This window comes from Neolamprologus multifasciatus, chromosome 17 (assembly GCF_963576455.1).
Source record: "Neolamprologus multifasciatus chromosome 17, fNeoMul1.2, whole genome shotgun sequence".
Lineage (NCBI taxonomy): Eukaryota > Metazoa > Chordata > Actinopteri > Cichliformes > Cichlidae > Neolamprologus > Neolamprologus multifasciatus.
In genome coordinates this window covers 11519745-11534522 of record NC_140455.1, presented here as the reverse complement: position 1 = coordinate 11534522, position 14778 = coordinate 11519745, and the positions used below count along the sequence as shown (strand labels likewise).

Genomic DNA, 14778 nt, shown 5'->3' with positions numbered 1-14778 from the left:
TAGTAATTTTGTATGGCCTCGCGGGCCAAATGTAATTAGGCTGCGGGCCAGAGTTTGACACCTATGCATTACATGAACATCAGCACTGTGTGAGTGTCTGAAAATAGTTTCTCGTACTGCAGTACTTCAGTAAAAGTCATAATCCTACTAAACTACAGTAATATGAAAAATGTTTTTGAATCAAAATATATTTAAAGTATCTGAGTAAATATACTCATCTGGCCCATTTCAGAATTATGTACACAAAATGATCATAATTATTAAAATTTATTTTTTTTGTGTATGACTTTGCCATGTAAATGGTGTAAACTAGTTACATACTACTGGGAAGCTTTATGTGTAGTAAAATTATTTTTTTCCCCAAAATACTGCGGTACAATATTGTTGTGGTTAGCACATCTGTCTATATGTAGTACTGTGCAAAAGTCTCAAGCCACTCCTCATTTCTATCTATTTTGCATCTAAGGAGCTTGTCACAGTCCTGCGTCTGAGGGCCCCAGGGTTATTGAATAAGTTACGGACATGTGTAATTTTGGTGCTGCTGTTCTATGTTTGTGTATAGGTGTGTGTGTGGCAGAGCACCGGTTCTTCAGGCCTGGGTGTGTCAGCCAGGCCACACCTGCGGAGGAGAATCGCACACACCTGATCAAGCCTCGTCTGGGAGCTATTTAACAGTTTGGCTGAGCGCTCTTCGATGCTGGATAGTTGCATGAGACTCCACGTCAGTCATCTAGCTTAGTTAAAGTCTGTAAGTGTATGCCTACTGGAATTAAGTGTCTTGATGGCTGCCTCTGTTATTTCCCCTCAGGAGGAGCGTGGAACACCGCAGGGCAGCAAGCACGGGGTGTGGGGACACACGGGAGTGGAGAGCACTGAGCATGGACTTTTGAGAAGAAGACACGACACGGGAGTCAGGGAAGCGCACGGGGATTTATTGTCATTTTGCTGCACTGTAAATAAACACTTGTTCAGATTAAATAGAACAAAATACAAAGCATTAAAATATGTTAAAAACACAACAGCCTTAATAAACCCAGAGTAGTTTGGACCCGGTAGTAGGGTTCATACGTCATCAATTAAAGACCGGATATCCCACCTGCTGTGAATGTTTTAATGCAGTACAGTTGTTTTTATTATCACTTGTCACGTCCTCTTTATGACAGTTAAAATAAATAATTTTCATATAAGAACTAAAATTGTCTCATGTAAACTGTATATGGTGTTAAATAGGCCTATACTATTGTACTTTAATGTTAATCATAAGGGTGGTACTTCAAGAGCCATATATTTTATGAGGTGGTACTCACTGTGAAAAGTTTGAGAACCACTGATCTACAGCAATAGTTCCTCAGGCTTACTGGACAATTTTCTGTTTTTCAGTTTTTCTTTGTACTTTAACCTTTTCAGCAGAAGCCACTTAACACTAACCGATACATGATTCAAGGAGAAAAACATTACCTAAATCAAGGGATGTCAGCATTAACACATTACATGTAACTTAGCAACGAACTAATTTTAAAGTACCAAGCACCTATCTGCAAATGTCATATACACACACATCTTCACTGTGTACTGTACCACTACACACGGTTGGAATGACAATAAAGCTACTTGTCTCGACTAAAGTGTACCTTCCCAGCAAACATGCCCTTGTGACCCATATGGGCCCATTGTCCCAGATTGCTCTCTGATGTTTCCTTTGAAATATAAATGTGTGTCGATGTTAGAAAGCACTTATGTAGTAAAAGCATAGAAAACAGTGGTTCTATGAATGAGTGAATGAGGTCGAATAAGAATGAAGTTCTATAAAGCACTTTAAGTCCTCAGGTAGCATAAGGAAATGGTAAATGGTAAATGGCCTGTATTTATATAGCGCTTTACTAGTCCCTAAGGACCCCAAAGCGCTTTACATATCCAGTCATCCACCCATTCACACACACATTCACACACTGGTACAGTGTGTGAAGCTACATTGTAGCCACAGCCACCCTGGGGCGCACTGACAGAGGCGAGGCTGCCGGACACTGGCGCCACCGGGCCCTCTGACCACCACCAGTAGGCAACGGGTGAAGTGTCTTGCCCAAGGACACAACGACCGAGACTGTCCAAGCCGGGGCTCGAACCGGCAACCTTCCGGTTACAAGGCGAACTCCCAACTCTTGAGCCACGATCGCCCACCACCTAAAGCACTATACTGTGTAAGAACCAGTCCGTTTACCATTTACACACACACAGACACACACACACACACACACACACACACACACATATATATATATATATTTCTTTATTTATATAGTTCAGTAATTAAATTAGTTTTGCACACTGTGTTTATTACAGTTTCATACACCACATTATGCAGCCGGCTTGAACATGGGGTCATTAGCAAAGAGAATCCCCACATCTTGATCCCCTGCCTTTTTGGTGGGGCACAGGGCAGAGACTGAGGTTGGGAAGGGCTCGATGGTGGGCTCCATCTGTCCAGGAATCTGAGGGTCAGGCTTAAGTGGGAGAGTGACTCCAACTCCAGGCCCACCGGCGGGGACATCAGGGAAGGAAGGCAAGGTCACAGGCTGGTCCAAGGCAGGCAGGACTATCACTGTTCCCTTTGCACCATCGTGGGGTGTGTTCTCATGTTCTTGCTCGTGGTGATGGTGGTGGTGCTCGTGTTCATGTAGGTGACCGTGCTTGTGGTCGTGGTCCAGAGCCAGCTCGTGGTCATGTTCATGGGTGTGCACACCTACAGTGTGCTTGTAGTCATGGTGGTGGTTGGGGGAGTCACCGCTGTGGTTGTGTGCTTTGTCGTGATGAGTGTGCACGTGATCGTGGTTCAGACCGTGGTTGTGGGAGTGGTCATGAGCGTGCTTGTGGGCACTGCCTGTGGCATGGTCATGTGTGTGGTGGTGATCACGGTCATCAGTTTGGTTTCTGTTGTGGCCATGATGAGAGTGGCTCTTGGTGTGGTCGTGGCTGTGTGAGTGTGTGTCATTGTGGCTGTGGTCAGTCTCTCCGCCCAGCAGGTGGAGCTTCATCTGTCTCTGAGCAGCCTGGAGAATTTATAAAGAGTGTACTATAATAAAGAGTTTACAAAACAGAGCCAGCCCAAGGCATAAGGAAACTAAGCGCCTTCTTAGGTCCCCCATCAGCATTTATTACTTACACTGTTCCCTATGCGACTGAAGGATATTTGAACAATAGAGATATGACATATTAATGAGTCTTACCTCAGGCTCATAGATCTCACAGTCGACATTAATTTGCCCCTCATCAAAAAGAGGCTGGAAGAGGGATGCCTTACAGAAGCCCTTGTGCTGAGAAGAGAAAAAGAAGAAAAAACTTAAGAAAGCAGAGGATTGAGGATGCCTGTGGTTTTACTACGTTTTAATCCTCTGCTGTCACAAAGTAGTCAGTAGAACTTAGAACACACTGGCTCAGAGCTTTGAGTGGAAAGCAGAGGTCTTTGATTGCAGCATTAAAACTACAATGACCCCCTGATCAGAAAAGCCATACTGTACTCATTGATCTCATCAACCCGTGTGATTACAACTTTACATGAGTGAGACTAATAATTCTTTCTCCTGACTCACAGCAAACTCGCAGTCCATAGGGGGGCAGTTCTCAGCTGTCACTGCTTCTGTGCTGTGGGGGCAGGTGGTCTCCTGGATGGTGTATTCCACACGGTAAATTGTACCTGCTACAACCTGGACACAAAAACACACAGAGGAAAAGAAAAAAACGTAATTAATTATTACACATAAAACAAAGTCCTGCAAGATGCGAAGACCGCAACAGAGCAGCTACTTATGGTTGGCAGTCAAGATGCCAAACCAATAGTGGAGACAAAAGCTGCCGGAAAATCTAACCCAGCCTGACACTGTACCTGGGGAGTTAGCCGGAGGTTGTCCACAGGACTGCCTGGCTGCAGGGCCAAGGGAGGGGCTACTGAGGGATGGGCATGGCCTCTCAGCAGATGGGGGAGTGAATCCCGCCAATGGGCCCGGACACCACTGCCTGGGAGGCATCCACTTTCCCTGCCTTAGCCTTAGCCATGTCAGGAAGTTGGTGGCCCACACATTTGGAGGCAAAAAAAGCCATCATGGGCCTCTGGTCTGTGCTGGCAATATAAAACAGTCCATACAGGTCCATACTGGTCCACTCCCCTGAGTTCGGGCCCCTTCTCTACAAGATGTCTCCTGCTGTGTTCAGTGCATGTGTGTGCTTGTGTCACACACGACAGTCTTGATATGACAGAGAGCACTGGATTTCATTTCATTGAATTTATTTATCTGCAACACATGTATAATGTGTTGTTTTATTATGTGGCTGTCTAAATTTTTGTATGTGTTTCCATATACATGTTCTTGGAAAGAAAAACATCCCAATCTCAATGAGATTATCCTGTTAAAAATAAAAAAGGCGAAATGCGATATCTCTTTTCCGTCTCTGTTAGTGCTCAGGTGTGGCAGTTCAGATTGACTGAAGGCTTTTCAGGAAACTTTAGGGCAGGCGTATCAAAATAATTAATTGAACTATTTGTATATCTTAGACCCATTTGTTATATATTGTTAAATTTGTAATATACTGTATTATTTTAATCATTTCAGTTTGCTACTGTTATTGTGTTTGTGTTGGTCTTTCACGTGGAATTCCAATAAAATTGATTCATGTTTGTGGCTGTAATGTGACAAAATGTGGAAAAGTTCATACTTTTGCAAGCCACTGTATTGTTGAAATTGTCCTTTGTTACACTAAGATATATCAAGGAGTAAATATATAGTTAAATGTCTTTACACTGACAGAAAGGGGAGCTTCACTGGTACAGCTCACTTAACATCAAAGTGGGCTGTATGTGACCCGATGTAAAATTAGTTTAACATTCCTGCTTTAGGACAATGTGATAATAATGAATCACAATAGTTTAGCCCAGAAGTCATGATCACATGAAAAAAAATTTCAGCGTCACTCTGAGACAGGATATTTTTCATCTTAGAGATATTGTGCAGCCCTAGATATACACACAGACACAAACAATAAAAGAGTAGAGGATACATTATGCCACATATCTTGATGTTTCTTTTGGATATGTGGTAATCTTACCTGTGCAGTAGCACGGGAGATTTTGAGCAGAGTGAAACGATTGGCCGGCCTGCTCTGGTTGTGGAATTTCTCCAGAGACTGGGTCACAGTCTTCTGAATTTCAGCTTCCTCATTATTGTCAGGTAAATATGGACAGCCGGGACAGCCCCCAAGCACACTACCTGCAGGAATTGAGCAGAACAAAAAAGTGGTTTTGAATGTTGGTGCTGCACAAAACCTGTAATTTCACCAAATTGTCTCATAAGGTGTAGCCTGTACTTATTTTCCTCTATACAGTATGCTGCTGTATATGTAGAACTGGATGTCACTGTAGATATGATAAATTTACATAAAATGGTGTGCTCTATGTAAAAACCGCAACTCCTTTTTTTTTTTGGATATATGTAATATTTTTCATACCTGGTCTGATAGTACACTTGTATTTGTAGAGACGAACCACTCTGTGTACCTTACTGATGAAGATAGCAGCTTTGCACTGTCCATATACCTTCAAACACAAATACAATAAATTATGTTACTGTACTGCTAATAAGTAGAGCATAATCACATTCACAAAAGATTTTATTTAGATTTTCTTTTAACATTTATTAAATATTTATTAATATTTACTGTCAGCTTAAACAACAGTGACAATAAATTGTGAAACCAAATATATTTTTTTAATCTGAAACCTTATGAACTACTTGTCATGGAACAAAATTCCAAGATGCTCACTATGCTCAGAAAGATTTTAGTTAGGACTGTAAGAAAGCTTAAGGAAAAGACAAGAGACCGTAATGAAAAAATGAAGCTGACAAAATAACCCTGTGTTCTGTGTGCACAAATATGGTCTTTTGGTGTACTTGTTGATGTGCACATGCAGTGTGTGTGTGCGTGTGCTCTAACCTTGATATTTTCCCTTGGAATGTCACAGCTCTTCCAGTCCTTCCTGCTGAGAACACTGCAGTCGGTCTCCACAACATCCAGAGTGAGGTAGAAGACCACACCATTGTCTCCCTGTAATGCATGCACACACACACACACACACACACACACACACACACACACACACACACACACACACACACACACACACACACACTTTATCAAGCAATGTTTACAGTCAATAAAAATCTAATTGAATTTAACAGCTTTCACTGGTCACTTCCAGTGATTCATGGTACGTCCTAAACTTTCACACAAGTCACGTAAATTTGTTTTTCTTGTTTTTATTTTGACCATTTCAAGCCAGGTAGTGTCTGCAAAACACAAACACTATTTATGACGGTTTCCAAGCATCATGCATTCAGTAAACAGCCTGACTTACAAAAATGAATGCGATTAATTAATTCATTAATTTCTGTTTCACCAAATCTGGCACTTTGCTAGAAAGTAATTCCACCCTAAATAGCACTGGTCTATCACATGGTCTGTCTACCATACAGTAATAATGCTCCAAGCTCAGCAGCATGGCTTACATGTCTCTTTATGTGGGCGTTGGACAGGTGGTGCAGGCTGAAGACGTAGCCCTCCTTCCTGTCCTGGTTGATTTTGGTAAGAGCCAGTTCAGCAGCTGCTTTTGTTGATGCGTCTTCACATGAGCCTGGCTCCATGCCACCCTGCTCCACTGGTGCACCATTGATGGTCACACAACCCAACGCCAGCAGCAGTGATAACAGCACACAGGTCTTCATAGTAAAGGCCTGGGACGACTCTTTCTCTTACACACTGCCACACTCGAGCTTCTAAATCAGATGTGCAGAAACGGAGAGTTCACATTTTATAACCTTCTAACACACACACTCACAAACACACCCACACAAAATCACTAAACCTCCTGTCTGTGGCAAATATAACCATTGACCCCAAACCTTTGAAAAACATCGCTGACCTATAAGCCAACCAATCAGATGCTGCACAGACTTGCACAATGTGGTTATCAGTTGTTAGAGAAGCAGCCCTGCAGTCTCACTTCTTTTGGATCAATTAATGATTTTAAAGTACACGATCGGCTCATGACACTGGGCTGAGTTTTAATAAAGGGGCAAACTTCATACTTGTTGAAGAATAACAGTGAACCTGCAGCAACAGAGCATTTTGTGAATGGAAGGACCCCACGCACACAGGTTGTGTGTTTTTTCAGCTTTGACTAAGTCACTTTTCAGGGCTTCCGTCTCCTCTTGACTGTCTGCTCTATTTTCCAGTTCTGACATCTTACTGAAATAGAGGAGAGGGAGAGGGGGCATGATTAGATGATGATCACCGGCTGTGACAACCAGCATCCCCTAACACCACACCCTGAACCCAACGCTCCACCCCTGCCCTGTAGCTGAACTACAAACCACACATTACCACGTAGTCACAATCTAAGATAAAGAATGATAGTAAAAGAATCAGAGCAGCTGCTGATGACTGTACAACTTAAAATCGGAGATATGATGTTGGAGCTGGGTGTGGCTGAGTGCAGGTGCTCGTATTAGGGATATCCGTGTGTGATTGGGTGATATCATTCACCCAATAACACACGAATGCATACAGGCACCTTTATTCACACATTTTGTCATCTGACCCACCTTCTGAGTTCTTGGCTTTAAATATATTATCTCTCCTAATGGCAATGCAACTTCTGCATGTGTGTTCATTTCATGCTTTGGAGAGGCAAAGCGTGAAATGGACGTGGTGGAGTGGAGTGTCTGTTACATGCCTTGTCGTGACATTGCGTTGTCTGTTGAGTGCGCTTAGTGCAACTCGGCGTTCAATATGTTGTCCAGAGATAAGATGCAGACTGCAGGAGCTGAGGATGTAGCCACTGACCTTCCATGCAACCTGCCCTATATCCTGAGCCACAGTCAATATCTCCCTGAAGAAGATTTGATCTTGTTTGGGGTCAGAAGACAATATATACATCACACAGAATGCACACAAAAGGTGAGTCTCCAGTTTTGTCATAACAATCTGAGTGTTATCTATGCATTTTTAAAAAAGTACCTTACAGCTCAAGCCAAACAGTTTCATATACAACATCAGATGCAAAAAGTCCTCAAAACAAACAATGATGTGAGATTTTTGTTCCTGTTCCAAAATTTGTGCCCCTACAGATGGCAAGGAATAGCTGCAACGTGATATCATGAGATTTCTTCTAAATAGGTTGCCACAGATTTTCCACTGTCAAAAGATGGAGTGTCATTTTAAAGCTTGTTGTTAGCACAGCATTGAAAAGGTTTGAGCTGGCACAGATAAAAATGGCAGATGGAACGAAAAGCCTCAAATAGTCACAGAATCAAAGAATGGATGCCCAGCTACCCTCAGCCCTTACAGCCTGATGAAAGGGAATGTAAGGTACAGAGTTAGAAGGAGCTAAGATCCTCATATTGTACGAACAAAGTGCAAATTAGTAATAAATAAAAGATTAATATTACTAGAGGTGGCAAAAGTACAGACATTCTTAAGTAGAAGTACAGATACCGGTGTTAGAAAATACTGATAAAAATTGAAGTTCTGAATCAACTGCTTCACTCAAGTAAAAATGAAAAAATATAGTCTTTAAAATGCACTCAAACAGTGAAAACCCCCAACTATTCTGTTGCCTACTGTTTGCCTGTATATCTAAACAGGGAAATGAGAACATTCAGGGGCTAAAGTGAACTTCAGCAAGTGGGGAACACTAAGATCAGTTCAGTGTGGTTCAGTGTGGGAAAAAGAATCACAAGTTACAATAATATATACTGTGAGCTCCTGTAGGTTATCTTAGTGTACACATAATCCGCTTGCCTTGCCTTTGTGTGGATTTGCACAATTGAATTCAACAAGATGTTTGCCGAGCTGTCTTGGCAGATTTGTCCATTTTCCACACTGAACGTATACTGTATATTCTCCTTAATTAGATGTATAAAGTTGGTGTAAAGGTGGAATTAATGTAAGTGTCATAACTTAAATGCAATTTAATCTACAACATTTGATGTGAAAACTGACCATGAGCACCACAGATGCAGTTCACCAATTTAACATCATCCTTTACTCTATATTCAGGGCAGTACTGCAAGCTAATCTTTCACGAAACATTTGGATAACAAATGTTCTTCTCTGACTAAAGTTAGCTCGCATTTTTTTCTCTCCCTGAAAATGCTGCAGCTGCTAGCTAGCTTTGAAGTTACCTGCCACAAAATGTTAATCCCTTTATGCTTACCCCTCTTCAGTAGTTAGCTAGTGCGTGGACCACGACTTATGGATACCCAACTTTAACCCTGAAGATAAATGCTATAAATGATAGGAGCCTATTTTGAAAATATAGAAAGTAGATATGTGTATTAAAATGTAAATGTAAAATTAACACACACACACACACACACACACACCGGAGAGTTCAATAATTCAATGTATTTTTGTCTTTATTACAGTGACAGAAAATGTTAGCAATCACTGATATTCACTGTGTAATATAACATCATCACACTTGAGCCTTTGTGTGTATTTTGAGATCAGTTTCATGCACCACACTATGCAGCTGGCTTGAATATGGGGTCCCTAGCGAAGAGATTCACCACATCTTGATCTCCTCCCACTTTGGTGGGGCACTGGGAAGAGACTGAGGTTGGGAAAGGCTCGATGGTGGGTTCCATTTCTCCGGGAATCTGAGGGTCGGGCTTAAGTGGGAGAGTGACTCCAACTCCAGGCCCACCGGCGGGGACATCAGGGAAGGAAGGCAGGGTCACAGGCTTGTCCAGGGCAGGCAAGACTGTTACTATTCCCTCTGGGTCTTTGTGGGGTGTGGCCCCAAGTCTGTGCCCATGGCTGTGCTCGTGTTCATGTAGGTGACTGTGTGAGTGTGTGTCATCATGGGTGTGTTCAGTCCCTACACCCAGCAGGTGGAGCTGCTTCTCCCTCTCAGATGCCTGAAGGAGAGATAGAGAGTGCAGTATATTAAGGCATGTGCAGAATACTGCAGTTAAGCAACCTTAAGTAGAGATGTGAGTATGCTTAAAGAATGTGCTTTGGTGCAGCCATCTTTGTAATGAAAACAACAAAGAACAACTTTGGGGTCCCTAGCTATGTCCCCCCTTCTTAAGGGGTGTGAAATTTTATTTTTCAGCTCATACATTTGGATACTGTTACAGCTTAAGGATGTGTTCACTGACAACACAGGCTTGTGTTGCAGATCACTGCCTGCTCAACTCTACTTCAGCCTGTCAGCTAGATGGTGCAATTTTCAATGTAAATTTAAAATTTAAAGCTGTGTTGCTGATTAAGCCTTTCATTGCGAGAAAACAATCCAGATGACCACTGGTGTAGTTTTTCCTCATTAGAGGTGTAGTGCATAACCACCTCCCATTTATCCAGGCTTGGAACTGGCACAAGGAGCATGTTTGCTGTGACCTCCTGAGATTGGGAGTTGGGATCTTGTTCTGGCCTTGAATTAGGGGACTTTCACATGTGAGATGAATGCGTTAACTACTGCAGCATCGAGCTGATGGCTGAAGTCCAATTCCAATCACAGTATTCATCACATATGCTTTATGTGACTGAAAGGTATCTGAACAATACAGATATGACATGTTAGTGAGTCTTACCTCAGGCTCATAGATCTCACAGTCGACATTAATTCGCCCCTCACCAAAAAGAGGCCGGAAGCGGGTTGCCTTACAGAAGCCCTTGTGCTGAGAACAGAAAAAAAAAACTTAAGAGAGCAGAGGATTAAGGATGCCTTTGGTTTATTACGGCGGAACAATTACACATACTGAATGAAAAAGTAATCCTGTCACAAACTAGTCAGTGACACAAACCTAGAACACACTGGCTATCCTGGGTCTCTGACCAATTGTTTTCTGTTTATCTTTTGAGTTTTTAAGTTATCCTTTTAATTATGTTGAGTAATTGGATCATCTTTTCATTGCCTTTAGTTTAGTATTAGTTATGTTTCACTTACGTCTTCTGTGTTAGTCTGTCATGTTTCGTGTCTTCTTGTCCATGTTGTGAAGTTTTATTTTCATGTCTGCGTCTCATGTTTCCTGTTTTATTTTGAAGGTTTGTGTCCTATGTCAGTGTAGTCGGCTTTGCTTCCTTCGTCTTGTTATGTCAGATTAGCTGCTGTTTCCCCATGTGTTTCCACTTTCCCTAATCAACCTTGTGTGTATTTAGTCTTTGTGTTTCTGTTTATTCATTGTCAGGTCGTCTGTTGTCCTTTGTGCAACGTTCCTATGTTCCATGCGCTAGGTATCTTTGTATCCATGTCAGGTTTTATGTTTTGGGTTTCTTATGTTTGTCTTTAGCTTTTCCAGTTTAGGTTATTGTTTAGCTTCACCTCTGCCATTTGTTTTGTAAAGGTTTTCCAGCCTTAATAAACTGCTCGCTTCCTGTTTACAATCAAGTTTTGTTCTACGTGTCTACGTACATTTTGGGTCCATTCCTCAAATTCATACAGACTGTGACACTGGCTCGGAGCTTTGAGCAGAAAGCAGAGGTCTTTGAATGCAGCATTAAAAACTGAAAAGATCCCCTGATCAGAGAAGCCCCCAGTGATCTCATCAACCCACGTGATTACAACTTGACATGAGTAAGATTAATTCTTTCTCCTGACTCACAGCAAACTCGCAGTCCATAGGGGGGCAGTTCTCAGCCGTCACTGCTTCTGTGCTGTGGGGGCAGGTGGTCTCCTGGATGGTGTATTCCACACGGTAATTCGTACCTGCTACAACCTGGAAACACAAACACAAAAAAGCATAATAACGTGTCAATCTAAATGAGAGTCCACAATAAATATAGGATCTTTCTTATCCCATTTAATGTTTTCACTGTTGTATTTCAGATTGATTGAGAGCTTTTCAGTGAACCTTTCGCACAGTGTGATGTGGGATTAATACCCTGTCTTATGCTACACTATGCCTCTAATTAAAGATTGTGAAATCATTAGATTGTTTTAGGTTGCATTATACTCCTGATTTAGAAAAGGTGAAATTATTGGACTTATTAGATTGATTTGTATTACACTATACTGCTGATTTACTGTGAATGAATTACACTGTTTTATGGTACTTCATACTGCTGATTTATAATGAAATACTGTTTGTAGAGAATCATGGCCTTGCTTTTCTGATTACAGAGAGAACACAACATACTGCACAGGAGATTCTCCCTAATCTTACACAGAAGGAGAAAAACAGGAAGCCAAGGTCGTAACTTAGGCTCACTGAGAGCAAGTGATTGTTGATTGAGCATTTAAACACCGAGTGTTGTTCTTCCTTCAGCTCGAAGATCAAAGAACTGGGGTATTTAACAGTGACAATAATGATTTACAGTAGTTCAGCCTAGAACTATGACTATGTGCATTAGTTTTTCAGTGTTACTCAGAGACAGGATGTCTTTAATTTTAAATTTTAGCACTCATCCACAGTAAGTATTTGGTTAGATAGCATGTTTGTATGTCACATATCTTAATTTTACTTTTGTATTTGTGGTAATCTTACCTGTGAAGTAGAACGGGAGATTTTGAGCAGAGTGAAACGATTGGCCGGCCTGCTGTGGTTGTGGAATTTCTCCAGAGACTGGGTCACAGTCTTCTGAATTTCAGCTTCTTCATGATCGCGAGATAAACTTGGACAACCGGGACAGCCCCCATTCACACTACCTGCAGGAATTGAGCAGAACAAAAAAAAAAAGTGGTTTTAAATGTTGGTGTTGCACAAAACCTGTAATTTCATCAAATTGTCTAATAAGGTGGAGCCTGTTTTTATTTTTCCTCTATAAAGTATGCTGCTGTATATGTAGAACTGCATTTCATCATAGATGTGATGGTTACATTTAAGTGAAAACTGCAACTCCTTTTTTGATCTATCTAATATTTTTCATACCTGGTCTGATAACACAGTTGTATTTGTAGAGGCGCTCCACTCTATGCACCTTATTGATGAAGATAGCAGCTTTGCACTGTCCATATACCTGCAAACACAAATACAATATATCAATACACCAAATGACTTTTTCCCCTTCCAACTTCTGAAGTGATGCTTATGGAACAAAAACCTAAGATGCTCACTATGCTGAAATAGAACTTCAGTTAGGATTACCCCGTGTTCTCTGTGTGTGCGCACGTGTGTGTGGGCTCTAACCTTGATGTTTTCCCTTGGACGAATGTCACAGCTCTTCCAGTCCCTCTTGCTGAGAACGCTGCAGTTGGTCTCCACAACATCTAGAGTGAGGTAGAAGACAACACCATTCTCTCCCTGTGACAGCCACACACACACACACATACACACACACGCACACACACACACCAAACAATATTTACAGTCAATGAAACTCTTATGGAATTTATCATGAGTGGTTACTGGTTTGAGTTTGTGCAATCCGTGACATTTCACAGCGTAGTGATAATTCATTTTCCACCTGATTCTCAATCTGTCAAGTTTGAAAAAATCATTGAGATTTTCAATCTTGACCCTTTTCGACCAGGTAGTGTTAGCAAAATACAAACACTATTTTTCAGGCTAGTCAATCATATCATTTTCAATAAACAAACTGACTCAGTCCACCTTCATAAAAATGGATGTGATTTATTTCTGTTTCACCAAATTTAACAGAATTCCAGTGAACACGTTATGCAAACTTTTCTATTTTCTACATTTAGTTATTTTTTGTTTGCCACAGGAATAAAAACATTTGCAGGTTTCAATAAAGTATTTTGAGCTCCTTACTTGTTCTCAAAGATGTTTGGTCATGTAGTTTTAAATGAATCACATCTGTACATTTTTTTAAATAATGCTTTGCTTGTTAGCCACACTGTAAAAGATGCAACTGTTAATGTAAAAAACCCATTGTAATTGTACAGTATTTATTGCTGTTCTGTCTCTAGATTTCAGCTAAATGATTTTCAGTTGTGTTGAAAACTAAAAGTGTTCCAACAATAAAACAGAACAACAATGCACTGAACTTGTCCGGCACTTTGTTAGAAAGTAATTCCACCCTAAATAGCACTGGTCTACCATACAGTAATAATGCTCCAAGCTCAGCAGCATGGCTTACATGTTTCTTTATGTGGGCGTTGGACAGGTGGTGCAGGCTGAAGACGTAGCCCTCCTTCCTGTCCTGGTTGATTTTGGTAAGAGCCAGTTCAGCAGCTGCTTTTGTTGATGCGTCTTCACACGAGCCTGGTTCTATGCCACCATTCTCCACTGGTGCACCATTGATGGTCACACAACCCAACGCCAGCAGCAGTGATAACAGCACACAGGTCTTCATGGTAAAGGCCTGGGACGACTCTCTTACACACTGTCACACTCAAGCTTCCAAAAGAGCTGTGTAGAGATGGAGAGGTCACATTTTATATCCTGCTACACACACGTACACACACACACACACACACACACACACACACACACACAGACTTGCATAATAAAGTTATCAGTTGTTAAATAAACAGGCTGTACACTCTCTCTTCTTTTGGATCAATAGGCACATGATCCAGTGTTGCCACACAGTTGAGCCTAATCGACGACATGGCATGATGTTTTGACCTTCTTCAGTTTGCTTAACCTTCTTCTTGAAGTGGTGAGAATGCTGTTATCCAGCTGTTGCAGTGTGCTCACTCTCACCTGGATGGTACAGGTGACATTGTTAGAATCATTTTTTTTTTTTTAATTTCTCCAGTGCTTTAATTTAGACTTTAATTCCATTCAGCTACTTCTTCTGAGTGAGAAGCTGCTCAGGATG

At 41.4% G+C, this 14778-nt stretch overlaps 2 protein-coding genes across 2 annotated transcripts; both read right to left on the bottom strand.

Moving 5' to 3' along the window:
• Nucleotides 1-2313: 2313 nt before the first annotated feature.
• LOC146498989 (fetuin-B-like) lies at nucleotides 2314-6837 on the bottom strand. The gene is made up of 7 exons (XM_085138072.1): nucleotides 6555-6837; nucleotides 5983-6093; nucleotides 5497-5584; nucleotides 5098-5258; nucleotides 3588-3701; nucleotides 3225-3311; nucleotides 2314-3047 (listed from the first exon to the last, which is right to left on the bottom strand). The coding sequence occupies exons 1-7, from the start codon at nucleotides 6768-6770 to the stop codon at nucleotides 2355-2357; spliced, it is 1470 nt and encodes a 489-aa protein (XP_084994198.1). The 5' UTR covers nucleotides 6771-6837; the 3' UTR covers nucleotides 2314-2354.
• Nucleotides 6838-9546: 2709 nt separating this feature from the next.
• LOC146498988 (fetuin-B-like) lies at nucleotides 9547-14375 on the bottom strand. Its single transcript, XM_085138083.1, has 7 exons — nucleotides 14092-14375; nucleotides 13179-13292; nucleotides 12921-13008; nucleotides 12537-12697; nucleotides 11655-11768; nucleotides 10644-10730; nucleotides 9547-9968 (listed from the first exon to the last, which is right to left on the bottom strand). Exons 1-7 carry the CDS (start codon nucleotides 14305-14307, stop codon nucleotides 9573-9575), a joined length of 1176 nt encoding a protein of 391 aa, XP_084994209.1. The 5' UTR covers nucleotides 14308-14375; the 3' UTR covers nucleotides 9547-9572.
• Between the last annotated feature and the right edge of the window lie 403 nt (nucleotides 14376-14778).

Coding starts and splice junctions, on each gene's coding strand:
- LOC146498989 (XM_085138072.1), bottom strand. CDS start 6,770: ATGAAGACCTGTGTGCTGTTATCACTGCTGCTGGCGTTGGGTTGTGTG. Junction 5,585..5,982: donor TTCCAAGGGAAAATATCAAG/GTTAGAGCACAC, acceptor TTGTGTTTGAAG/GTATATGGACAGTGCAAAGC. Junction 3,702..5,097: donor TCTCCCGTGCTACTGCACAG/GTAAGATTACCA, acceptor TTTTGTGTCCAG/GTTGTAGCAGGTACAATTTA.
- LOC146498988 (XM_085138083.1), bottom strand. CDS start 14,307: ATGAAGACCTGTGTGCTGTTATCACTGCTGCTGGCGTTGGGTTGTGTG. Junction 12,698..12,920: donor CAACTGTGTTATCAGACCAG/GTATGAAAAATA, acceptor CAATTCCTGCAG/GTAGTGTGAATGGGGGCTGT. Junction 11,769..12,536: donor TCTCCCGTTCTACTTCACAG/GTAAGATTACCA, acceptor TTGTGTTTCCAG/GTTGTAGCAGGTACGAATTA.